Genomic DNA, 21,780 nt, shown 5'->3' on the forward strand with positions numbered 1-21,780 from the left:
TTCTACATTCAAGACACTGCTCACTTCCTTAATTGCTTTTCCACAGTTCCTGTCCAATTACCAAAAGACTTTTTGTTGATCATGTGCCTCCTAGCCAACCACACCCTGACCCAAAATTATTTCACTTTCAAAGGCCAAATCTGTGGTACTGCCGTGGGTATTCGTACAGCACCATGATATGCCAACTTATTTGTGGGCCATCTGGAGGAATCTTTCCTATTCAGTCAAAACCTAAAACCCCTTGTGTTGTTCACATTCAATGACGACATTTTCATGACCTGGCAGGAGCAACCCTTGCTCCTTCCTCCGTAATCTTTACACCTACTCCTAAATACATTCCCCGGTCATTCCCAACTCAATGAGCCACCTTCCTAGATGTCACTCCCCACCTCTCAGATGGTCCCATAAACATATCTTTTCATATCAAGTGCAACGACCACCAGCAGTACCACCACTTTGACAGATGCCAACTGTTTCATGCCAAAAAGTCTCTTCCATACGGCCTTGCCTCTGCATCTGCAATGGAATGCAGGTGATGTTGAAATATACTGATAACCTTACCAGACCCTTTATTGGCAGACATTATTCTATCACCAGCTCATCCATAAACAGATTTCCTATGGCATCTCCTCCTCTGACACCACCAGCCCTGTTCATCAGCCACTAACAAGCATTCCTCTAATTGCTCGGTACTGTCCTGATTGAAAAGTTCAAAAAAATCCTTCATCAGGGCTTTGACTACGTCCTGTCGTGCTGTGAGATGAGGGGATATTCTAGCCACATCATTCAAATTAGTGCTCTGGTCCCAATCAAACTACGGAATATCCTTGTCGATCTTTACTCTAGTCCTGCTCCCAATGGGTCATTCCCTTGTGGTCGAGCAAGATGCAAGGAGTGTCCCATACATCCACCCACCTCCTTTTACCACAGTCCAGTCAAAGGAATCTCCTACACAATAACTTGCAGGGAGAAATGTGAAAGCAGTCATGTTATGTATCAGCTATGCAGCAGTTACTGTACAACACACTGTGTCAGCATGACAAGCATCCCACTGCCCATTTGCATAAATGGCCACTGTCAAACCGTGGCAAATTCAAATTTGACCAACCAGTTACTGAACTTGCTCACTACAACACTAATGACTTTAACAGCTGGTTCTCAAATGGGCCACAAGTTTCTCTGAATTATACTAGTGGGAAATGCCTCACCAGCATATCCTGTGCTCCCATTATCCCTCTGGCCTAAACTTCTGTTAACTTGTTCCTCATTGCCTGAGCTTACCTTTTCTCTTCCATTGACACTACTTCTTTCCTATCAAGATTGTGACTGCCTTCTCCCACCACTCCTCCCCACTCGCACACGCCTAATTCAATAATCACTGGTATTCAATAATCAATCTTGCTGCTGCCATGGGCATGTCTGTGTGTGTGAAAATGTATTCTCTTACTGGGAAAAGAGCAAGAGCTCAAAAGCTAGAGCTAACTGTTTACTATTACATGTTTGTGTGTGTCACACATCAGATCATCATATGAGATCTTCCCAAAAAAGTCATGAACTTTGTCCGCAAAATTTTTCTACACTTACCTTTTACTTATTCTGCATGGTCTCCTTCAAAATATTCTCCTCCACAATTGATATGCCATTCCCAATACCGTTTCCACTTCCAGAAGCAGTCTTGGTATGCCTCTTACTGGATCGCGAGAAGCACTGTCTGCAAATTTTCTTTCATCTTGTCTGTCGTTGCAAATCTTCGTCCTTTTGATGGGTTTTCAACTTTGGAAATAAAAATAAGTCTGCAGGGGCCAGGTCTGGAAAGTATGGATGGTCATACAGCACAGTGATTTCGTTTCTTGTGCAATACTCACGCATCAATAGGGATGAATGTGTGGGGGTGTTATCATTATGGAAGAGCCGTGAATTCTCACAACATATTTCAGGCCGTTTCCTTCTCTCATTTTCTTGCAGGTGTCGCAACACATCCCAATAATACCATCTATTAACATTTCATCCCACTGGTATGAATTCATGATTAATTAATCCCTCAAAGTCAATGAAAACTATCAGCATGGCTTTGACATTTGACCTGACCTGACAAGCTTATTTTGGCCTTGGAGAACCTTTCCCAACCCACTGTGAAGACTGAACCTTGGTCTCAACATCATGACCATAGACCCATGTCTCATCACCAGTTATGATTCTCTTAAGGAACATCTCGTTCTCATTTGCACGATCCAAAAGCTCTTCACAGATGTGAGGTGAAGATCTTTCTCGTCTCATGAACCGTGGGATGAACTTCGCAGCAACACGATGCATTTCAAGATGCTGTGTCAGGAATTCATGACATGATCCAAATCAAATGTTACATTCCTCTGAAATCTCTTGGACAGTAAGTCTTCAGCTGGCTTGCACAATTTTGTTGACATTCCTGACATGAGCGTTGTCAGCAGATGTGGGAGGGCATCCTGAACAAGAGTCATTTCGCTAGTTACCATCCGGCCATTTTTAAACCATGTGAACCATCCATAACACTGAGTACGGCTTAAGCACTCAACATAGTATGCTTCCTGCTTCATTTAGTGTGTCTCTGTAAAGGTTTTCTTGAGTTCCATGCAAAATTTAATGCAGATGTGTTTTCCTCTAACTCTGTCATATCAAAATTCGCAAACTGTGCAACACAATGTTCTACCAATACAGCACTGAACAATAACTAACAGACAGACAACAACGAAACTTCCAGCAGTTACACATTAAACATAGGTGAGCGCAGGGATGCCAACTGAATTTCACATCAACACATCACTGGTGCGAAATTATGAATGTCCAGAATTTTTTGAACACACTTTTATAGATCAGTGGTTGCCTTTCCCTTATTTTAACTATTTAACATTTGGGCTGTGATTTTCACAACCACAATATAGCATCTGGTTGGCAAGGAGTGGAGAGGTGGAAGTGCACAATGTCTGACCATTAGTCTCTGCTTGAATGAAGTGGATTAAATACCGAAAACAGTTCACAATACCTCATGGAATGAGGGTATGTGGTACAGTTGATGGTGATCTATCCACTTGCTTGATACATTAAGTTCTGTGGCCTATTTAGGGTTACTCATTCACTCATTAATGTGTCAAAGATATAATCAAGGAGGAAAACTGTAATAGATGTGCAATGAGTGAAGGTGTTTTGAAATTTCTTGGGCCAATATTTTAGATATTTTAGCTGTCATACTTTAGCAGCTTTTTTCAATGTGCCTTCTGTATCTCTTCTAAGCAGTGACTAGCAATCCATCCTTTCTGTATTGTTGTTATCCCACCCAGGTCTTCCTATTATTTAATATTTACTCAATTACATGGGTATCTCTCTGAGAGAACAAGACTTACGCTGCTTGCTGCAAACTAGCTGTATGCCTGTTCAGCTATTATCTGAACATGTCTGGTAGGGACAAGTTTGGATCTTTGGTTTTGGTTAATATGCATGTGTCATCAGTGCACATTACAGTTTTTGAACCATCCATTAAACTTATTGGAAGATCGCTTATATAGCACAAGAGTGAGGTCCAGTATGGATTTCTATGGTATCTCACGCATCATGTTCTTTCCTCTCTGAGGTTATTTTCACACTTGTGAAACTATCTGTCATTGTGACCCCTCTGTGTTCTGTTACAGGTGACTCCATACTTGCAAGGGCTATGTATAATATTTTAATTTGCCAAATAGAATTTTATGTTGGACAACAAGCATCTTGGAAAGGTCACAAAATATGCCAACAGGATAATTTTTCTTGTTTATCTCCACCAGAATTTACTTTGTAAGCTTTTGTATTGCTTTCTTACTGAATAAAATGACATTCTGAAGTCACAGTATTATGTTCGTCAATAAAAACAGTAGCATTTTCTTTCCTCTCTTACACAATTTATAATAAAATTACCTTTTAAGGATTTACAGAACCAGCTTTCGTTATTACAACATAGTGGACAACTTCACTTGAGTGACTGACTACACTAACTTTTCCTTTCCTTTTAATTTTTTTTTCTTTTTCTTTATTTGCTATGTATCTTTTGTTGTCAGAAGTCCCAGGGTACTGTTCTGGTTGATGCAGTCTATTTATGCTGTTGGTAACAGCATAAAATTATAATTGTTCAGTGATGACTCATGAGTATACATTCTGGGTGTTCACATATTTTTCTATTCGATAAATCTGAGAGTGTGAATTAATAGCATTTACTGTATAACAGTGTTGCTTATCAACAAGTTTATACAACTACAGCCACTGTCAGTAACAACAATATGATGCAGAACTTAACTGAAAACAAAAAAAAAATTGTTTTTTGTGGAAATTTGTTATTTTGTACACAATTAAGTCCAGTTTACGGCAATCACAAAATAATGTGTAAACTTTTGTAACATTTTGTTTCAAATTTTTGTGTACATGGGAGTTTTCATACATTTCCATTGTTTCAGACAAATGTACAAGATCCCTAACAGATGTGTTAGTTTACGGATTTACTTCCAAGCTGAAAATTAGATATTCTTAAGCTGCACATGTGCCAACTAAACACTTCCTTGTTAAATGGGAACTTCCAGTCATGCTTATTTGATTTCGTCACTCTCCCAATCAAAGGATCTGTTGTTAAAGAGTCCCTAGTTCTTTTGCGGCTAAATTACCAGGAATGGTAGTTTACTTTTCTGATCCCAGAATGAGATTTTCACTCTGCAATGCAGTGTGCACTGATATGAAGCTTCCTGGCAGATTAAAGCTGTGTGCCAGACCAAGACTCAAATTAGGGACCTTTGCCTTTTGCAGGCAAGTGTTCTACTGACTGAGCTACCAAAGCACGACTTTTCTGTTAGCATTTAAAATAGATCTGACATAGTTCATGTTTACACTACATACGAAAGCTGATTCCCACACTGTAAATGATCAACCCCAAACACAAAGTGTCGTTTGTGGAAATGACTATACTCTAGCAGTAATTTCTACTAATATGTACAATTAACTAGAATACAAATGAGGTGATGAAATCCATAAGGGCCTTAAGCAAACCGTCATCAATCCCACATTTATGTGAATATTAGAGAAACCATTCTCAGCACCTCAAATGGATTACTGTATAATAAAAGTCATAACTTAATATACCATAAATCATTCAGAAACACACAAAACAGGTTTACTGTCACTACAACTTTGAACATACTTTGACGTCCAATCTAATTTTACTCTAGTGTACAGGGAATGAATTAGCATATCTGAGGAGTGTGCCATCATTTAGCAGGATTTATGCAGAGTGAACGGGGATGAAAGTCTGCCACAGCATGCTATTACCTGGTGGCATTGACGTAAACTTCAAGGGCTAGCTGTGCACATCATGAACAGTGCACATCATGTATCAAATCTGTAGGTATTTGGCCTTTAAGACAATTATGTCATGTGAGTTGTGCATGCTCAAGACCCCCTTAAAATGTGCACAACTGAAGGTGTGCTCCCTCCCCTGATGCCAAGTTTCATGGAGTCTAGAGGAGCAGTAGCGTGGTAGATTTAAGTTCCATATCTTTCATATTGCAGCACCTATGTTACGTTTAATATCATTCAAAGAAAAATAACCAATAAATCAGCATGGTGTTGAGAGTTAGGTTGTTCATGTGATCTTACACAAAAATCGCCACTGTAATTGTAGGTGATATTAACACAGATGTTAGGACACTAAGAAAGGTGAATTACACTGTAAATGTTGTACTTAAGCCCACTAAAGATGTTCATCTCGCTTAATTAGTAATGTTCACAGAGACATTCTTTCATGTGATGATGTAGATTTAGAAATATCACGTATTGTGGCAACTTGAAACATATTTTCCTAGCTGATACCCAGCAAATAAGAGTATACCTGCCCCAGCTGTCAACAAAAGATGATCCAGCAGTGTGACTCATAAACAGCTGAGCATCAAAAAATATACATTTCAGAAACAAACATAAGATACTGATAATCATTTTGGAAGATTAAGTCTAATACACTACGGAAAGATGCATAAGTCTCTGGTAAGTCTATTCTGATCTGGAGTTCTGGGTGCTTTTCCGAACTCTCCTAATTTCCAAAACTTTGACAGTTTTTTTCCCTTTATCACTCTTAGTTCTCCTTCAAACCTTCTGCAAAGAAGAAGCAGCCACTGGCTCGGAAAGCTTGCACATATCTTTAACTTCCTGCTGTTGCTTGGTGAGTAGATGATTTCATCTAACCATTTATGTTATATTTAGAGTAGTTATTTAACAGTATGTTACTCGAGTACCTTGCAATGAGAAACTTTCCACTCACGTTCAGAAAGAGAAACATTATGGTGATCAAATTACAATTCTAAATTAGTCTAAGATTCTATACCTCAGTTTTCTTTTGAATGAAATAACATAGTTCCCTCAAGTAATAATGACAAATTTTTCATACAACAACACACTGATTTCCAATATAATCTATAAGGCTTTTCAGTTTTCTCCATCTGGTATGTTCTTCCAATGACAGTTATAGGGTAGAATTTTCTACGTATTAAGTTTTTTTAGTGCAATCAATTTATCTAGTCTTCCTGGGTATGAAAAAGGAGCTGGTGCAAATGGAATATTTACTTGTCCTTTTCATCTTTTGATAGCAACACTACCTTTCCACCATCTGCTGTCACACCACAAGGAACAAATCCTTTAATCTGTTCAAACACTCACAATTTGCATTTTGGCCCCATTTGAATTTTATGAACATCAAAATTATTACAATCAGAAACAGTTTTTGATTTAATTACGGCTTTACTCATACAATTAAATGCATAATAATTCTGAATCCCTGTGACTGCTATGGCTTCATAAATCATTCTGCCAAGCCCCTTTCTTCTGCTGCATGCTCATCATTTATAACATAGAAAAAAGTAACTGGTGAGATATTTACTTCCTACCACGGAAACAACTACAAGGGAGTTGACATTTGTCATGTTGTGCTCCACGGCTGGTTAATATCAATGTCACAAAAACCCATAATCTGCTATTTTAATTGAATTTATTAAGCATTTTAAGTCATGGCGTCAGCTCATTTCTGCCACGTACTTAATGAGTTATGAATTATACATACATGCAGCAACCTGCTCTCCTTTCCTACTCCAGTGCTTTGCTAATTTTATCTCAACAAGTCTTCTCTGGTGAAGCAAATCACCACAGTACTGTGTAAATGGAAGTGAATATATTTTTGTTTCCATTATAGTTTGGTAATATACATTTTCCATTATTCTGCAAACATAAACTACAATTAAATTAAAAGTTACATAAAATTAAAAAGACATAATATCACTTACATTTATGTTAGTTCTTTATGGCATAGTTAACCACATTTTTAAAATTATAAATCAAAGTGTGCTTAACTGGTATATAGTAATTTCATTTTAACCTTAAATTTAAGAAGCCAGCCTGCAAACCATGTGCAGTTGTGGTACAGCTGATAGAGAAAACAGCTTCTTCTTCTTGTACCTTTGCCCTGCATGAGCACATGGTTGGCATGATTATTAATGGATTTGGCATGGTTAATTTCAGGGGTGCCTGGATGTCTTTTCTGTCGCCACGCTGTTAATCCTTAATCCCCCCCCCCTTTTCCCCCCTAGGACAAAATGTGTGTACCCCAAATGTCAGTGTCATGAGGAAGTTTTCTAAATGTAAGTGAATCAAGTAAATGAGGCAGAACTTGGGTACCAGTCCAGTATTCACTTAGAAGGATGTGAGAAGTGTCTAAAAACTACACCCAAGCTGATTGGCAAGCCAGCCCTCCTCGTTAACCTCCCAGGTGGATTCGATCTGGAGGCCCCATCCCATAAGCGACACTTTAACATCCACAGGTATCTGGGATGGTGGCAAAATAAAGTTTATTTCAGCATTTTCCCATTGGAACAATAGAACGAAATTTGGCATACACATTAATAAATACTGTATGACTGACATACAATGTTTTTTTAAAGCCTGATTAAGAAATTTTAAGAATGAAGTAGTTTTTGGTTTGGGAAAAACAGCAGTTTTATGAATATGGGCAAGTAGCATATATTTTTAAATCTTCTAAGAAACTGAATAAAATTTCAAAAGTATAAGGTATGTACATCAAATAGTTTTTTTAGATATGGCCATTTTGAGATGTCCAAAAGTGTCAAAAACTGCACAATTTTGTAAACTTAAAAAATTAGTAACTAAGGAACGAAAGGCCCAAAAAACATTTTAATTTGGGATTTTTCTTGCAAACAACTATGACCATTAAAATAAAACAATTACCAATCCCTGAGATGTCAAGAACCAGACTACTGGTTGATTTCACATGGACTGATTCAATATAATCGTCATTTGCTTTGCATTTAACAAAATTAGTGTTAGATTTGTACAGTCTCCTCATATTTATGCATCCTCCCTTGATCCCACTGTTTTTATTGGACTAGATCTTCCAAAATAATTAGCAGTGTCCCCATGTTTGTTTCTGGAATGTACAGGATTTGGTACAACGCTGCTAATGAGTTACTATTGGGGTTGTATTTTGCTGCCAGCTGGACATGTGCCATCTACTATTGTCTGGGTATTAGATAGGATACATGCTTTATTAGTATACAGTGTACAAAGCCAGTCCATTACTTCTAACTACTTTCTTATATTTGGTTAAGTTAGTCTCTTACCGTAGTAATGGAAATTGAATTTTTTGTTTTAAGCTGCAACAATACATCACATGGAAACAGTCTGTGAACATTACATTGTTTAGATATTCATCTATCTCAGTGGGCAGAAATCCAACATTTACCTACATCTACAGCCACACTCTGCAAACCACCACAAAGTGCATGGCAGAGGATACATCCCACCGTACTAGTAATTACGGTTTCTTCCTGTTCCAGTCATGTATGGTGCATGGGAAGAATGATTGTTTGAATATCTCAGTGGGTGATGTAATTATGCTAATTTTGTCCTCATGACCCCTATGTGAGTGATACACAAGATGTTTTTATATATCCTTCACAGCAGCTTCTTGAAACTTTGTTGTTAGACTTTCTCTGGATAGTTTACACCTATCTTCAAACAATAACTCTCTCCCACATATCAAACAAGCCAGTGACCATTCATGCTTCCCTTCTCTGTAAATGTTCAATGTCCTCTGTTAATCCTATTTGCTAAGGCACCCCACGCACTTGAATAATATTCAAGAATGGGTTGAATGTGTGATTTGCAAGCAAACTCTTTTGTAGATTAATTGGACTTCCCCATTATTCTACCGATAAATCGAAGTCTGTCATCTGCTTTACCACTACTGAGCTTATGTGATCATTCCAATTCATATCCCTGCAAAGTGTTACACCAAAGCATCTGTATCAGTTGGCTGATTCCAGCTGCGACTTACTGATATGTTCAGACAATACCTGATTATAAATAGGTGTATCATCTGCAAAAAGTGTGAGGTTACTATTAATATTGTCAGCAAGGTCATTAATATACAACATGAACAGCAAGGGTTCAACACAGTTCCCTGGGGCACAGCCGAAGTTACTTCTACATCTGACAAATGACTCTCCATCCAAGCTAACATGCCATGTCCCCCCCTAACAAAAAGTTCTCAATACAATCACAAATTTCACTTGATACCCCATATGATTGAACTTTGGACAATACGGGTAAGTAATTCACTATTTTTCTTCTTCTCCTAACGTTTGTGCTAGTATCATCTACAATTATGATGCTGTTATCAGTTAAATTTAGTCGTTAACGGCGACGTAGATGTTAATAGGCTAGTCAAGAAACATATATATATATATTTCTAACCCGTTGGCAACATCCACTTTTTTTCCCCCTTAGTACTCCCCCGTACCAGCTGAGGATGCATTAAAGAAACTTTTTCCGCGAGTACTTCCAAGGAAACGCTAAAGAAACTAAATCTCAACGTTTTCATTACTGGGGGGACGGAAAGCCAAGTAAATACGTAGCACTGTTTTGGTACTGCACTGGCATAAGGACGACAACGCTGATCTGCCTTATTTATCTGCCAGCAAACACCACAATTACAAATAGGACTTTATGCCGTTAATATCCAATATTTTAAGACGACAATGATTTAAGTGTCATATCAGCTTCCTGCAATAAAAATTTCTGATGCATGAAATCCGACTATAATGCATTATAAACTCTTGTAAAAATATATTATTTCTTGTGATACATGCAAGCAAAACAGGTAAGGGCACTTGGCACGGAAACTTCTGAGATGAATAAGAACGTGTACAATTCCGATTTTTCTACTACAATTTCAACTTTTATGAAATTCAAAATTCTTCAATACAAACTGCTTCGAAGAATCAGTGATACACAGTCCCGTTGACTGGTTCTGCGTTACTTTAAATAGAACTGTAGTGTCTAAGATCTTCATATTTATTACACGTATAAGCTCGAGAAAATTCATGAAGTGTGTCCGCAGAGATGAATCAGACGCTTATGCTTTGGGTACCAACTAGAATTCAGACGTTCGTTGATGACTTACCCTCTAACTGCTATCGTTGCTCCGTGCTCTTGCTGGATTGCAAGGTTTTCGTAACATTTTGCTGGTTTGAGAAAGAACATGTGAATATTGCTCACCAGTCGCCCCTATATTGTTGAGAACTTGGTCTCATTGCAGTCTGTTGTTTACTCTTAGACGACAGTGTATCGCGTTTGTGAGCAATCTCTTTTTAAGACAAAATGCAATTTCTCAGTATGGTTCCATCAAATCTTGCCCACCGACCGACCGACCGACAAACTGGACGTGAGTGGACGAGATGCGCAGACTTGTTGGTCAACAGACCGACCAACTATTCTTCTTGTGCGGTTGGTTGGGTGTTACATTCCGACAGCCGAACCCCCCACCACTACACACAACAAATTGTGCTGTGTGCAGCGCTGCCGTGCCGATAGCCCAACGGATGTGCGTTAGCTATCTGTGCAAGAGAAAAATACAATACTGCAAATGGCTAATAACATGACAGATTGCGAGGCTGATAGAAGTAAAATGACTGAACTGTTAGAGAAATATAGAGAGAGCAGATGCTTGTGGGACACGACTTGTGAAGAATATAGTAACAGAGAAGCAAGGTATGGAGCATTGACTACCTTACTGGAGATTTACAAACAAATCAACCCCAACGCCACATTAGTAAGCTTAAGACGTAAGTTGGAAAATATGCGTACGGCGTATAAAAGAGAACTGAGGAAGGTAAGTAATTTCATGCAGTAGAAATGTAGGGCTATCTGATTACAGTGAATAGCACATAATAGTGTCATAAACTGTCTGATACATTTTACGGCTTTGTTTCGAGATTGTGCACTAATTTCACTATTTTATGGGATTTTAGGTGAGGGACTCGATGTGCTCAGGAGTAGAAGAACAAATTTATACTCCACGACTGTGGTACTATGATCTTCTTTCTTTCCTAGATGAAAGGAACATAAACACAAGAGATGGGACAGATACGATGCAAGAGGAAGACGTTGACATTAATGTAAGAAAAATTATGTTTTTCATTTGCATATTTTACTTCAATTATTTATATCATTTACAGAGTTTTTTTCAATTTTTACTTGTTGACATTTCTTAGCATTGCGTTTCGAAGTGGTACTTGCCCCTAAGTGTTAAAGTAATTCGGAGATACTTTCCGGATTTCGTTTTCATTTTCGTTTCATAACCCTTGTGTGGTTTGTATTAGAGGAACAATGAACTATAATTGACGCTAGTCAGCTGATAGAAATGTGAAATTGACGACATCCTCTGTCAAAACTAGAATCTGTTATAGAAACGGTGTTTCTCTTTGTAAATAACTGTACAACGCAGAGCACGTAATAAGGATGCTTTAAAATTCACCGATTGTCTGATGCAACACACACAATGTCGATACCACTGTAGTAGGTCTATGCCAAAGGCATTTTCGCATCAAGAGATATGCTCGATTTGAGTTGTTGGCTTTGGCCAGTGGCGTAATGTTTATGGCTGCTGTTCGTCACCTTTTGGTGCATATATTTGCAGTTTTATTGTTAGATGGCGAAGCCAACGAATTTGAAAGGGAAAAAAATAATGAAACTGGTTGTGATGACACTCGGATCTGTAGCTTAGCCCGAGGTTTAGGTTAGGTTGGAGGGTAACATTGAGGTTTTGGGTTTACGAAGCCAACGAATGTAACGTAAAAAAAAGACTGGTTGTGGTGACAGACTGATCTGTACCTTAGCCAGATCGAAAAATCGCCAATAACATCACGTTATAGTCGCCACACTGTTCACGGCGTTTGTGTCAGGTTCCTATGCTATTGGTATATCCAGCATTTTCCACAACTCTCCTTGCTCGAGAGAGCCCGTAATTAAAAATTCATTTATCCATCACAATATGTTTCAGAGGAAATTGTCATGGTTAAGTCTGTTTAACACAAATGTAGTGTCCCCCACAAGTATGAAGAACTTTTTACTGTTTGGCAGCGGAGATTAAGTTTTTCAATACGGTACTCCAGTTCCCAGTTTACTATAGAAATTAGTCTTGTGAAGTACGGAATCATCGGAAGCATAACCATGTGCCCCACCATGTAGAGCTAGCTCAAGATAATTTGACCCATGCGCGGAAACGCATTCTCGTCCTCAGTGCTGCCCAAGTCACCCCTCTTATCCGAATGGACAGCTGCTTCAGGTGCTTGTCACCTACTGAGGCGAGGTCACAATGGCATCGATATCGATGGTATTCCGCCGACGACCGACGCTGGCCGGATTTTTCACGTCATACGCATGTTACAACGTGCGCGGTCACAATGTAGCTAATCTTACCGCCCGAACTTACAGATTTCGGACGGAAATGGGTGAAATTCAAATCAGTTTGTTTTCTTAGTCCATATCGACAGACACGACACGAAACATGGAGTGTGAGAAACTGACAAGTTTACTCAAACGAGGAGTTCGTGGCATCTTGAGGATAAAAATACCATAATCGGCATATAGTTAGGAAATTACGGACTAAAATCGCAGATTTTTTGGAAACCACAAGTAGGCAAAATCTCTATTGGAAATTTAAAAAATGGCTCTGAGCACTATGGGACTTAACATCTATGGTCATCAGTCCCCTAGAACTTAGAACTACTTAAACCTAACTAACCTAAGGACGTCACACACATCCATGCCCGAGGCAAGATTCGAACCTACGACCGTAGCGGTCCAGACTGAAGCGCCTAGAACCGCACGGCCACACCGGACGGCGGAAATTTGAAAAAAATTATTTAAAAAATAATTTGTTCAGTTGAGAAGGATGGCATATCCTATACTAAAAGTTTCTTTGGTTGTGGTAGGTGGACATGAGCTGTCTACATATCATTATTATTTCTTACTCGCGTTTTTTTGCCAGTAGAGAGGTGATTCTGTCTGTTACATTAAGTGGTTTGCATATATCGTGTATGTTTTTCCACTTTCAGTACTTTAGGTGTTATTCTAAACTTTACATTTGTCTTTCTTACATTTCCTGAGCGACGATCATTGAAAGTTAACTGACGTATGTCTGCACAACTTTAAATAAATTCAGCAAAATAGAGTGTTTGTACTCTTGCTTTTCAAGGTCAATACAAATACTCTCGAGTACTTATGTAAAGTTGAAGATTTATATATGGAAACCGAAATGACGAATGAAAGTTTGTACCATGGCTGGGATTTGAACCAGGGTTTCCTGTTCAGTAGGAAGATGCCCTATCCACTGCACCACCCTGGCATGGTGGCTTTGTGCAAAGCCACTGTGCCTGGGTGATTAGCGCTTCTGCCTACTGAAAAGCAGACTCAGGTTCGAATCCTGGCTGTGGTACAAATTTTCATTCGTCGCTTCAGTCTTTATATACAGTATACATCATAGATGTTCGAGACTTGGAAAGGTCTCTGTAACCATACAGTTTTATCCGATTAAAGCACATATACTTGGGTTTCAGGCAAGATCCCCCTTTCAGTTCAATGCTGAGGTGCTATCCCAAAACAGTTGGAGAGTGTCTGCAGTGCTGTTCGATTTTAGAGGAAATACCAAATGGGTGAACAGGAATTTGGGTTGAGGAGGGAGACATGCTGGGGTAATCTGTGCAGTTGTGCAAAGCCACTGTCCCAAGGTGGCTTAGTGGTCAGCACATCTATAGAGTGAGCAGGGGACCTGGGTTCGAAGTCCAGCCTCAGTACAAATTTTCATTTGTCACTTGAGTCTGCATATATACATCATAGATGTTTGGTACTTGAAAAGATCTCTGGAACCATATAGTTTCATTTGATTGAAGCTGAAGACCCCTACATGAAACACTTGTGTGTTACAAAAGCTCATTTCTAGTATTTGTAGACATGTGATTTGACCTCTGGTAAAATAAATCTAGAAGAGGCACCTAGTATTACACATTTGGCGATTACATCTTTCCAATGTTTAAGCCAGTACCACCTTCTGAAAAACACAGATTCAGAGTTTCTATGTTATGTGTTGGATGCTATTTACGATACCCTAAAGACTAGTTTAAAAGCTAATATTTTCAGTCTTGCACCCCAAATACTACTACATGTGAAACATTGTTACTTCGATTCTCTCATCCTATGGGCCAGTGTTTAAAGAGCATTGAAGTTTCCAATGCAAGAATCTGATTTTCCGTGTTGCATTAATTTTTAGAATAATGTGAGCTGCTGTGAAACCATAAATCTACCTGTCATTAATTAAATATTATTTGCGTACTCACTCACAAATTTTATCCATGCATTTTGTAGTAGAAACATCTGCTCAATGTAATCTTTATATGCTCATAACCTTATTGGCAACACCTTTGTGCACTGAAGTTGCACAGCATAATAAACCGTAGTCGCAACAACGTGGTTTGGAGGGAACCTTAATATGGGGCATCACTGAAACTACATATTCTCGTAATGCACGCGTGTGAAATACCGTATATAAAAATCATTAGTTGCGGCATGCTAGTTTCAAAGGTGGTGGCCCATTCTGATGCTAATGTGTGGTGGAAAGAGGGAAATCGGCGCGTCACAAAGTTAAAACGTTTCTAACTTTTGTGGCATGGCGATTTCCCCTTTATCTCATACATTAGTAAAACTTGTCTGGTAATTCAAATAACTGAGGGCAGAGTATAAGTACTCGCCATGTGCATTTCGAGACAGATATGGCTCATTTCATGCATTTGGCATCTTTTTAATAACAAATGTCGCATTGCAGCACTCGTCTCCAAGCACAGTGGCGTCGTGGTATCCATTCCACCCTTTAAATCAACGTACTAGATACATAAAATACGTTCTAACTTGATCTTACCTAACCGAACGTCCTTGATCCCCCCAAAAATTGATGGAGGACATTGGATGCAATGTGACCAAGGAGTCGGCCGATGTTATTGGGTGACCTCTGGCGACGACGTCTGACAACCGTTGTCGATGCCACCACAGTACCACTGTGACTGCAGCCGAGTCGTGTGCTTCGTCCGCTATGTAGATTCGCTGTCTTCCGCCTCGGCTACATAGTCCAGTCAATGAACGCACTGTGGAGAGCATGGGATATGTGAGAATTTTTGACTTTGACTTTGCTAGGAATAGTTAGGAGGTAAACATAATAAGTTCCCGATTCTGGAAGGTGAGCTAAAGGCGGGAGGGGGTGAAAGGGTCCCATTTTTTGGTTTTTCGCTTATATCTCAGAAATGGTGCACTATAGAAAAATGTTGCAAATAAAAACGAAAACTAATTGAATTTCCTCCTTAAAATTATCTCGATACATATTTGTTGAATTCCCTACGGTTGTCGAGATTCACGTTATTGAAAATCACATATTTTCAAAAAAATCATTTTTACCTCATTGTTTTTGTCAAATTTTTGCTTCTGCTGCCTCCCACAATCGTTTCTCGGAGTAGTTGTTCGAAACGAAGTTGTAGAGCATTAAATTTCCTTCAGTTTGATACACTTTATCTTCAACCAATCAAAAGTTGTAGAATTCCTGAGACATGTCTGCTCAGTTTTGACATTTCTGTAGAAATCAGTATTTTGAGAGCCCGTTGCGTTTTGGCTCTGAGCACTATGGGACTTAACATCTGTGGTCATCAGTCCCCTAGAACTTAGAACTACTTAAACCTAACTAACCTAAGGACGTCACACACATCCATGCCCGAGGCAGGATTCGAACCTGCGACCGTAGCAGTCGCGCGGTTCCGGACTGAGCGCCTGAACCGCTAGACCACCGCGGCCGGCCCGTTGCGTTTTAAATGCTGTAACATGCTGTTACGATGGATAACAACACTTGAACAATGGAAATGAAGTAACTACAATTGAAGTACAACACTTCTTTATAATTATAGCTATTATTATATTGTTACGTATCAAATAACGAAAGTGTTAACATGGACTGATAGTCATTCAGAAATGAAAAACATGTGCGTTCAAGGCAACATCTTGATTTATTTTTTGAGATGATTTGGTCAACGCTCATTTATCTTCGTTAACAGTGGAGACATCATCCAAAGAGACCGGTACAGTATCGATGTCTTTATCGTAGTCACATTATTCCTCAATTAATGTCGTGACTCTATTGTTTAAATTTCACTTGCAATACGAGCATGTGACAGAGCAATTCAACGATGCTTTTCGACAATCATACTTGCCACTATTGCATCCATTTGAGCATAGGCAAAAAATCGTATTCAAGATTTCGTCAGTGTAAGGATGCAAATACGTCATTCCTCTTCTACTAACTCCAGTTCCCCTCAGGGGATCATCATTCAGTTGCTGGGTATGGGCCTGGCGACCCTGGGGTTCCTCAGCTGGGGACCAGTAAGCGACAGCAGTCCTCTGTCACTGTAATTCTGGGCATGGTTCAGTTACCACAGTACAGCGCGACGGTGTAACGTAGTGTGTCACAGAGAATGGGGATCTTGGCTTGACCACCTGGATCGTGAGGATGGTGAAAACATCTATAAAAAAAGCCATCAATCTCATGGTGTGTTGTGCACCGATGAAATGCATAGCTGTTGACACTGGACAGTGGTTAGTGGGCAACCTCTGCAGCACCTCAGTTGTATAAGGTTTACCTAGATATGTTGGGCTCTGTCTAGGTGGACTTTTATTTCCCTAGCTGCTTGTGGGGTTGAGATGGAACCTTCAAAATTCTCTCTTTCTCCTCCCAGCAGAACGGGTGGGCTGCTAGTGGGTATCAACAAGAAATCAATCCTCCAGACTGGGGAATGTTTCATAGTCCTAGCACCTACAGGAACAGAAGCCATACTGCTAGTCAGAATTTGTTTTTATTAGTTAAAACGAGACGGAAATTTTGAAAAAGTCTCGCCTTTTTACATTCAAAAGGGTTTGGAAGGGACTGAAGTACATTAAGATATATCAAGCGGTTCCGAAATGGGCACTGCTGGTCGAAACCTCAAGTTCCCAAAAGCGACAATTCTGCAGAAAGCCAAAAATCTTGGGAATATGCCACTGAAACTGAGCTCCACATCACGTTGAACTACAGAAAAGGAGTTTGTGATGTGCAGGAAACTTGTAGACATCCCCAAAGAAGACCTGAAAGTTATATGGTCTGCAGAAGGCATTGTAGACATGCAGAGTACCATGGAAAGGGTGGAAGGTGATGTGATCAAATCCGACTTATTCATCCACATTTTTAATAGCACGAAACTCCCAGAGCATATCAAGGTAGGTTTTCTTCACTTAAACATGTGGCCCTATGTCTCCAATCCAATGGGCTGTTTTGAATGCGAGCGCTTTGGGCACACCACTCCAGGATGTAATACAGGAGTAATTTATAGTAAATTTGATAAGTCTGCCTGCAAAGGAGTCAGACGTTCACCTCCAAAGTGCGGCAATTGCTCTGGGAATCACACTGTCTGTAGTAGGGACTGCAATGTCTTTGCTAAAGAAAGGTAGATACAGAAGATCAAAACAACGAACATAACCTGTATGGTGAGGCCAAAAAAATCCATAAGGCCACGCAGCATCCCTCCCTCTCCCTCTCCCCCATGTTCTCCAGCTCCTTTGCTCACGTTGTAATCAGCCAGTTCCATAAACCAATGCTGACACATAAACAGAGGTTGCTAGTGTCAGCATTAGTACCCGAGTTTGTCAATGTGCTTGTGCTGCTGCAGTTACTTTGAAGCCCATATCTGCTTCTAGAAAGTCAGCTGACATTGCAGAGCTCCCTGCTCCTCCAAAGATTCAGTCTGGTCCATCGTCCAGCACTGACTCCAAAGCCTCTTTAGGCAAAAAAAGTCATAATTGAAGGCAAAGAATCAGCCACTGACAGAGAAAGGAAGTAAGCAGTCTGATGATGTCAATGTTGCCCCCTCTGACATCTCTCACGATTCATCTTCGGAGCTGATGGACCTTGATGTCGGCCTAGGGCACTGATCTTGCCCCAAGACCGGGCTTCCACCCACAATGGGTTCCCCTCCCCAGCGGAACCAGGATTAAAGCACAACCCCCTTGATAAATGACTCGCATACTACGGTGGAACATTAATGCATTCAGGATACATGTGGAGGAACTGAAACTCATTGCACAGGCACACCCCCTGTGCTTGTGTTTGCAGGAAATCTATTTTAAATCGTCTCATACCCCTGTACTATGGAGCTATACCCATCATTGCATGGATGAACTGACTGGGAAAAGAACCAGGGGAGGTGTTGCTGTTTCTGTCAACAGCACACACAACTCCTCTATTCTCTCCTTGGTTCCTGACCTACAAGCAGTTGCAGTTGAAGTTCATGTCTGTCAGAGGATCATTGTTTGCTCACAGTATTTACGTCTGCAAGATGCGATTGACTCTGAGGCTATCGCAGATCTCATAGAACAACTCCCTTGACCATTTTTCCTATTGGCAGACTTCAATGACAATCATGTATTATGGGGCTCGACCTCTACTTGCCCGCAGGGTCAGATTTTGGAGAGCCTCGTGATGTCTCATGAGCTGTGCATCCTCAACATAAGCATTCCCACTCATTTCCGTTCTGTTACTGGGTCGTTTTCAGCCACTGAGCTCTCTTTCTGCTCTCCAGGGCTCGCGGACTGTACTATGGAGCTATACCCATCATTCCATGGATGACCTGACTGGGAAAAGGACCAGGGGAGGTGTTGCTGTTTCTGTCAACAGCACATACAACTCCTCTATTCTCTCCTTGGTTCCTGACCTACAAGCAGTTGCAGTTGAAGTTCATGTCTGCCAGAGGATCATTGTTTGCTCACAGTATTTACGTTTGCAAGATGCGATTGACTCTGAGGCTCTCGCAGATCTTATAGAACAACTCCCTTGACCATTTTTCCTATTGGCAGACTTCAATGACAATCATGTATTATGGGGCTCGACCTCTACTTGCCCGCAGGGTCAGATTTTGGAAAGCCTCATGATGTCTCATGAGCTGTGCATCCTCAACACAAGCATTCCCACTCATTTCCGTTTTGTTACTGGGTCGTTTTCAGCCACTGAGCTCTCTTTGTGCTCTCCAGGGCTTGCGGACTGTACTATGGAGCTATACCCAATATTCCATGGATGACCTGACTGGGAAAAGGACCAGGGGAGGGGTTGCTGTGTTTGTCAACAGCACACGCCACTCCTCTATTCTCTCCTTGCTTCCTGACTTAAAAGCAGTTGCAGTTGAAGTTTGATGACATTCATTCCAGTGACCACTTCCTAGCCCTCATTCCTCTACTGGATGGAGCTCTCGCCGAAAGGATGAAGTCAAGATGAATGATCAGCAGAGCTGACTGGACACTGTTCAGCCAGAAGGCTATGCTTGAATGCTGCTACAGCATCCAGAAGTGGGTGGATCACATGGCACAAGTAAACCATCATACCACTGACTCTCCATCCATCATGATGCCTCCATCCTGTCGTAGAGGACAGCCTGTCCCTTAGTGGACTGTGTAAGTGCCTCTCAGTAATCTGGGTTAGGCATGCTACGGTTTAAGTGCCGCCCAACGGCGGAAAGTCTCGCAGCCTTTCAAATAGTAAGGGCCAAGGCTCAATGCATCATCATGGACAGCAAGAAAAGGGCATGGCAAGCGTTTCTGAATTTCATCAACCATTCCCCTTGTTCTACAACAATATGGGAAGCCATCAGGAGGATTTACGCTAAAAGTAGTCAGTTACCTATTGCAGCGTTGTTGAAACAGAGTTTTCTCGAAACAGTGCATGGAGACATTGCTCAGACGATGTCAGAGCATTTTGCAACGACTACTGCCAATGCCAGCCAGGATCCAGCGTTCCACCACCACCATATGACTGTAGAGAGGGGCAAGTTGGACTTCAGTTCCAACAATTATGATTCTTGCAACTGCCCTTTATCCATGTGAGGACTGGACTAGGCGCTATCTGACGCTTGTGACACAGCGCAAGGTTACGACCAAATCCGGTATAGCATGCTGCAGCACTTGCAATTGGTGTCCAAGGAAATCCTCTTATGATGTTCAGTTCGATATGGTTGACAGACCAATTTCCCAACTCATGGCGGGAGGCAATTTTGATCCCCCTTCTCAAACCAAGAAAGGACCAAAAGTGTTTAAGTAGTTATCGGCATCAGCTTAACAATCTGTGGGGGAAAGTCCCTGGAGTGCATGGTCAACCATCATCTGGTCTGGATATTAGAGACGAGGTATCTCCTGAGCAGCCCTCAGTGTGATTCATGAGATGACTATCAATTGTCGACAACCTGGCCCTGCTAGAGGCGGAAATCCAGCAGGTCTCCTTCCATTACACGTTGTCTAGGGGTATTTTTTTGACACCAGTAAGGCAGATGATACTACTTGGAGGAACAGTAGTCTCAGTCAGCTACACCAGTGGTGTTTTCATAGACATGTCCCTTCTGCTCTTCCTCTCAGGACGCATTTTTAGGTACAGAGTCAGAGATATGCTGTCAGATAGTTAGTTTTGTGCAGGAAAATTATGTACCTCGGGGCAGTATTTTAAGTGTTACTGACTTTGGCTAGCCATTAACAAGATCACGTCCACAGTACTGAGACCTGTTCAATACTCCTTATTTGTGGACAATTTTGCGGTCTTCTGCTTTTCCTCCAATATTATGAATTTCAACAGTAAGTTTTCAGCTGCAACTTACAGTGAAAAGTTTATAGGAGTGGGTTGCAAATACTGACCTTACATTTCTCGTTGGACTTTTAATTCCCTTGACTTGCATATGTGGGACACCATTCTCATTTCTAAAGACTCTGTAAGGCTTTTGGGCCCTATTTTTGACCCAGAACTGTCGTGGTTACCACATTTCAAGGGCCTGAAGGCAAGGGCCCAGAAGGCACAACATATTGAAGTGTCTTCACTGGTCCTTGGGAGAAGACAGGGTTCGTCTGCTCCAGTTTTATAAGGCCTTCGTGCAATCACGGCAACACTATGGGTGCATTGTGCATGGGTCAGTGAGGCCTTATTACCTGCAGATAATGACGGTATACACCATGAGAGTGTCAGGCTGGCCATGGGCGCTTACAGGAGCAATCCCATACCTAGTCTTTGTGCTGAGGCTGGTGAACGACCACTTGCTATCCAGGAGCAGCTTCTTATGGTGCATCAGGCTTGTGCATTCCTCGCTATTCACAGTTCACGAGCATACCACACCACTGCTCGCCCGTCTGTGGGATGCCTCTTTACCAATTGCCCATGGGCAACACATATTGCAAGGATCCCAAACGTCCTTATTGCCCATGGGCAACCATGGGCAATAAGGACGTTTGGGATCCATGCAATATGTGTTGGAAACCCTTTGTGTGGTGCAGGAAACGCTCAAATCCAGGGTTTTA

General features: G+C 40.8%; 1 protein-coding gene across 1 annotated transcript in view; it reads left to right on the top strand.

The window, feature by feature from the left end:
* LOC124711888 overlaps positions 1-21,780 on the top strand; it is a 121,997-nt gene that overhangs the window by 86,661 nt on the left and 13,556 nt on the right. Inside the window, exon 2 of the mRNA XM_047242135.1 lies at positions 11,361-11,507. Coding sequence (XP_047098091.1) covers positions 11,361-11,507 — 147 coding nt within the window. The remainder of the gene's footprint in view (positions 1-11,360; positions 11,508-21,780) is intronic.

This window comes from Schistocerca piceifrons, chromosome 1 (genome assembly GCF_021461385.2).
Source record: "Schistocerca piceifrons isolate TAMUIC-IGC-003096 chromosome 1, iqSchPice1.1, whole genome shotgun sequence".
Lineage (NCBI taxonomy): Eukaryota > Metazoa > Arthropoda > Insecta > Orthoptera > Acrididae > Schistocerca > Schistocerca piceifrons.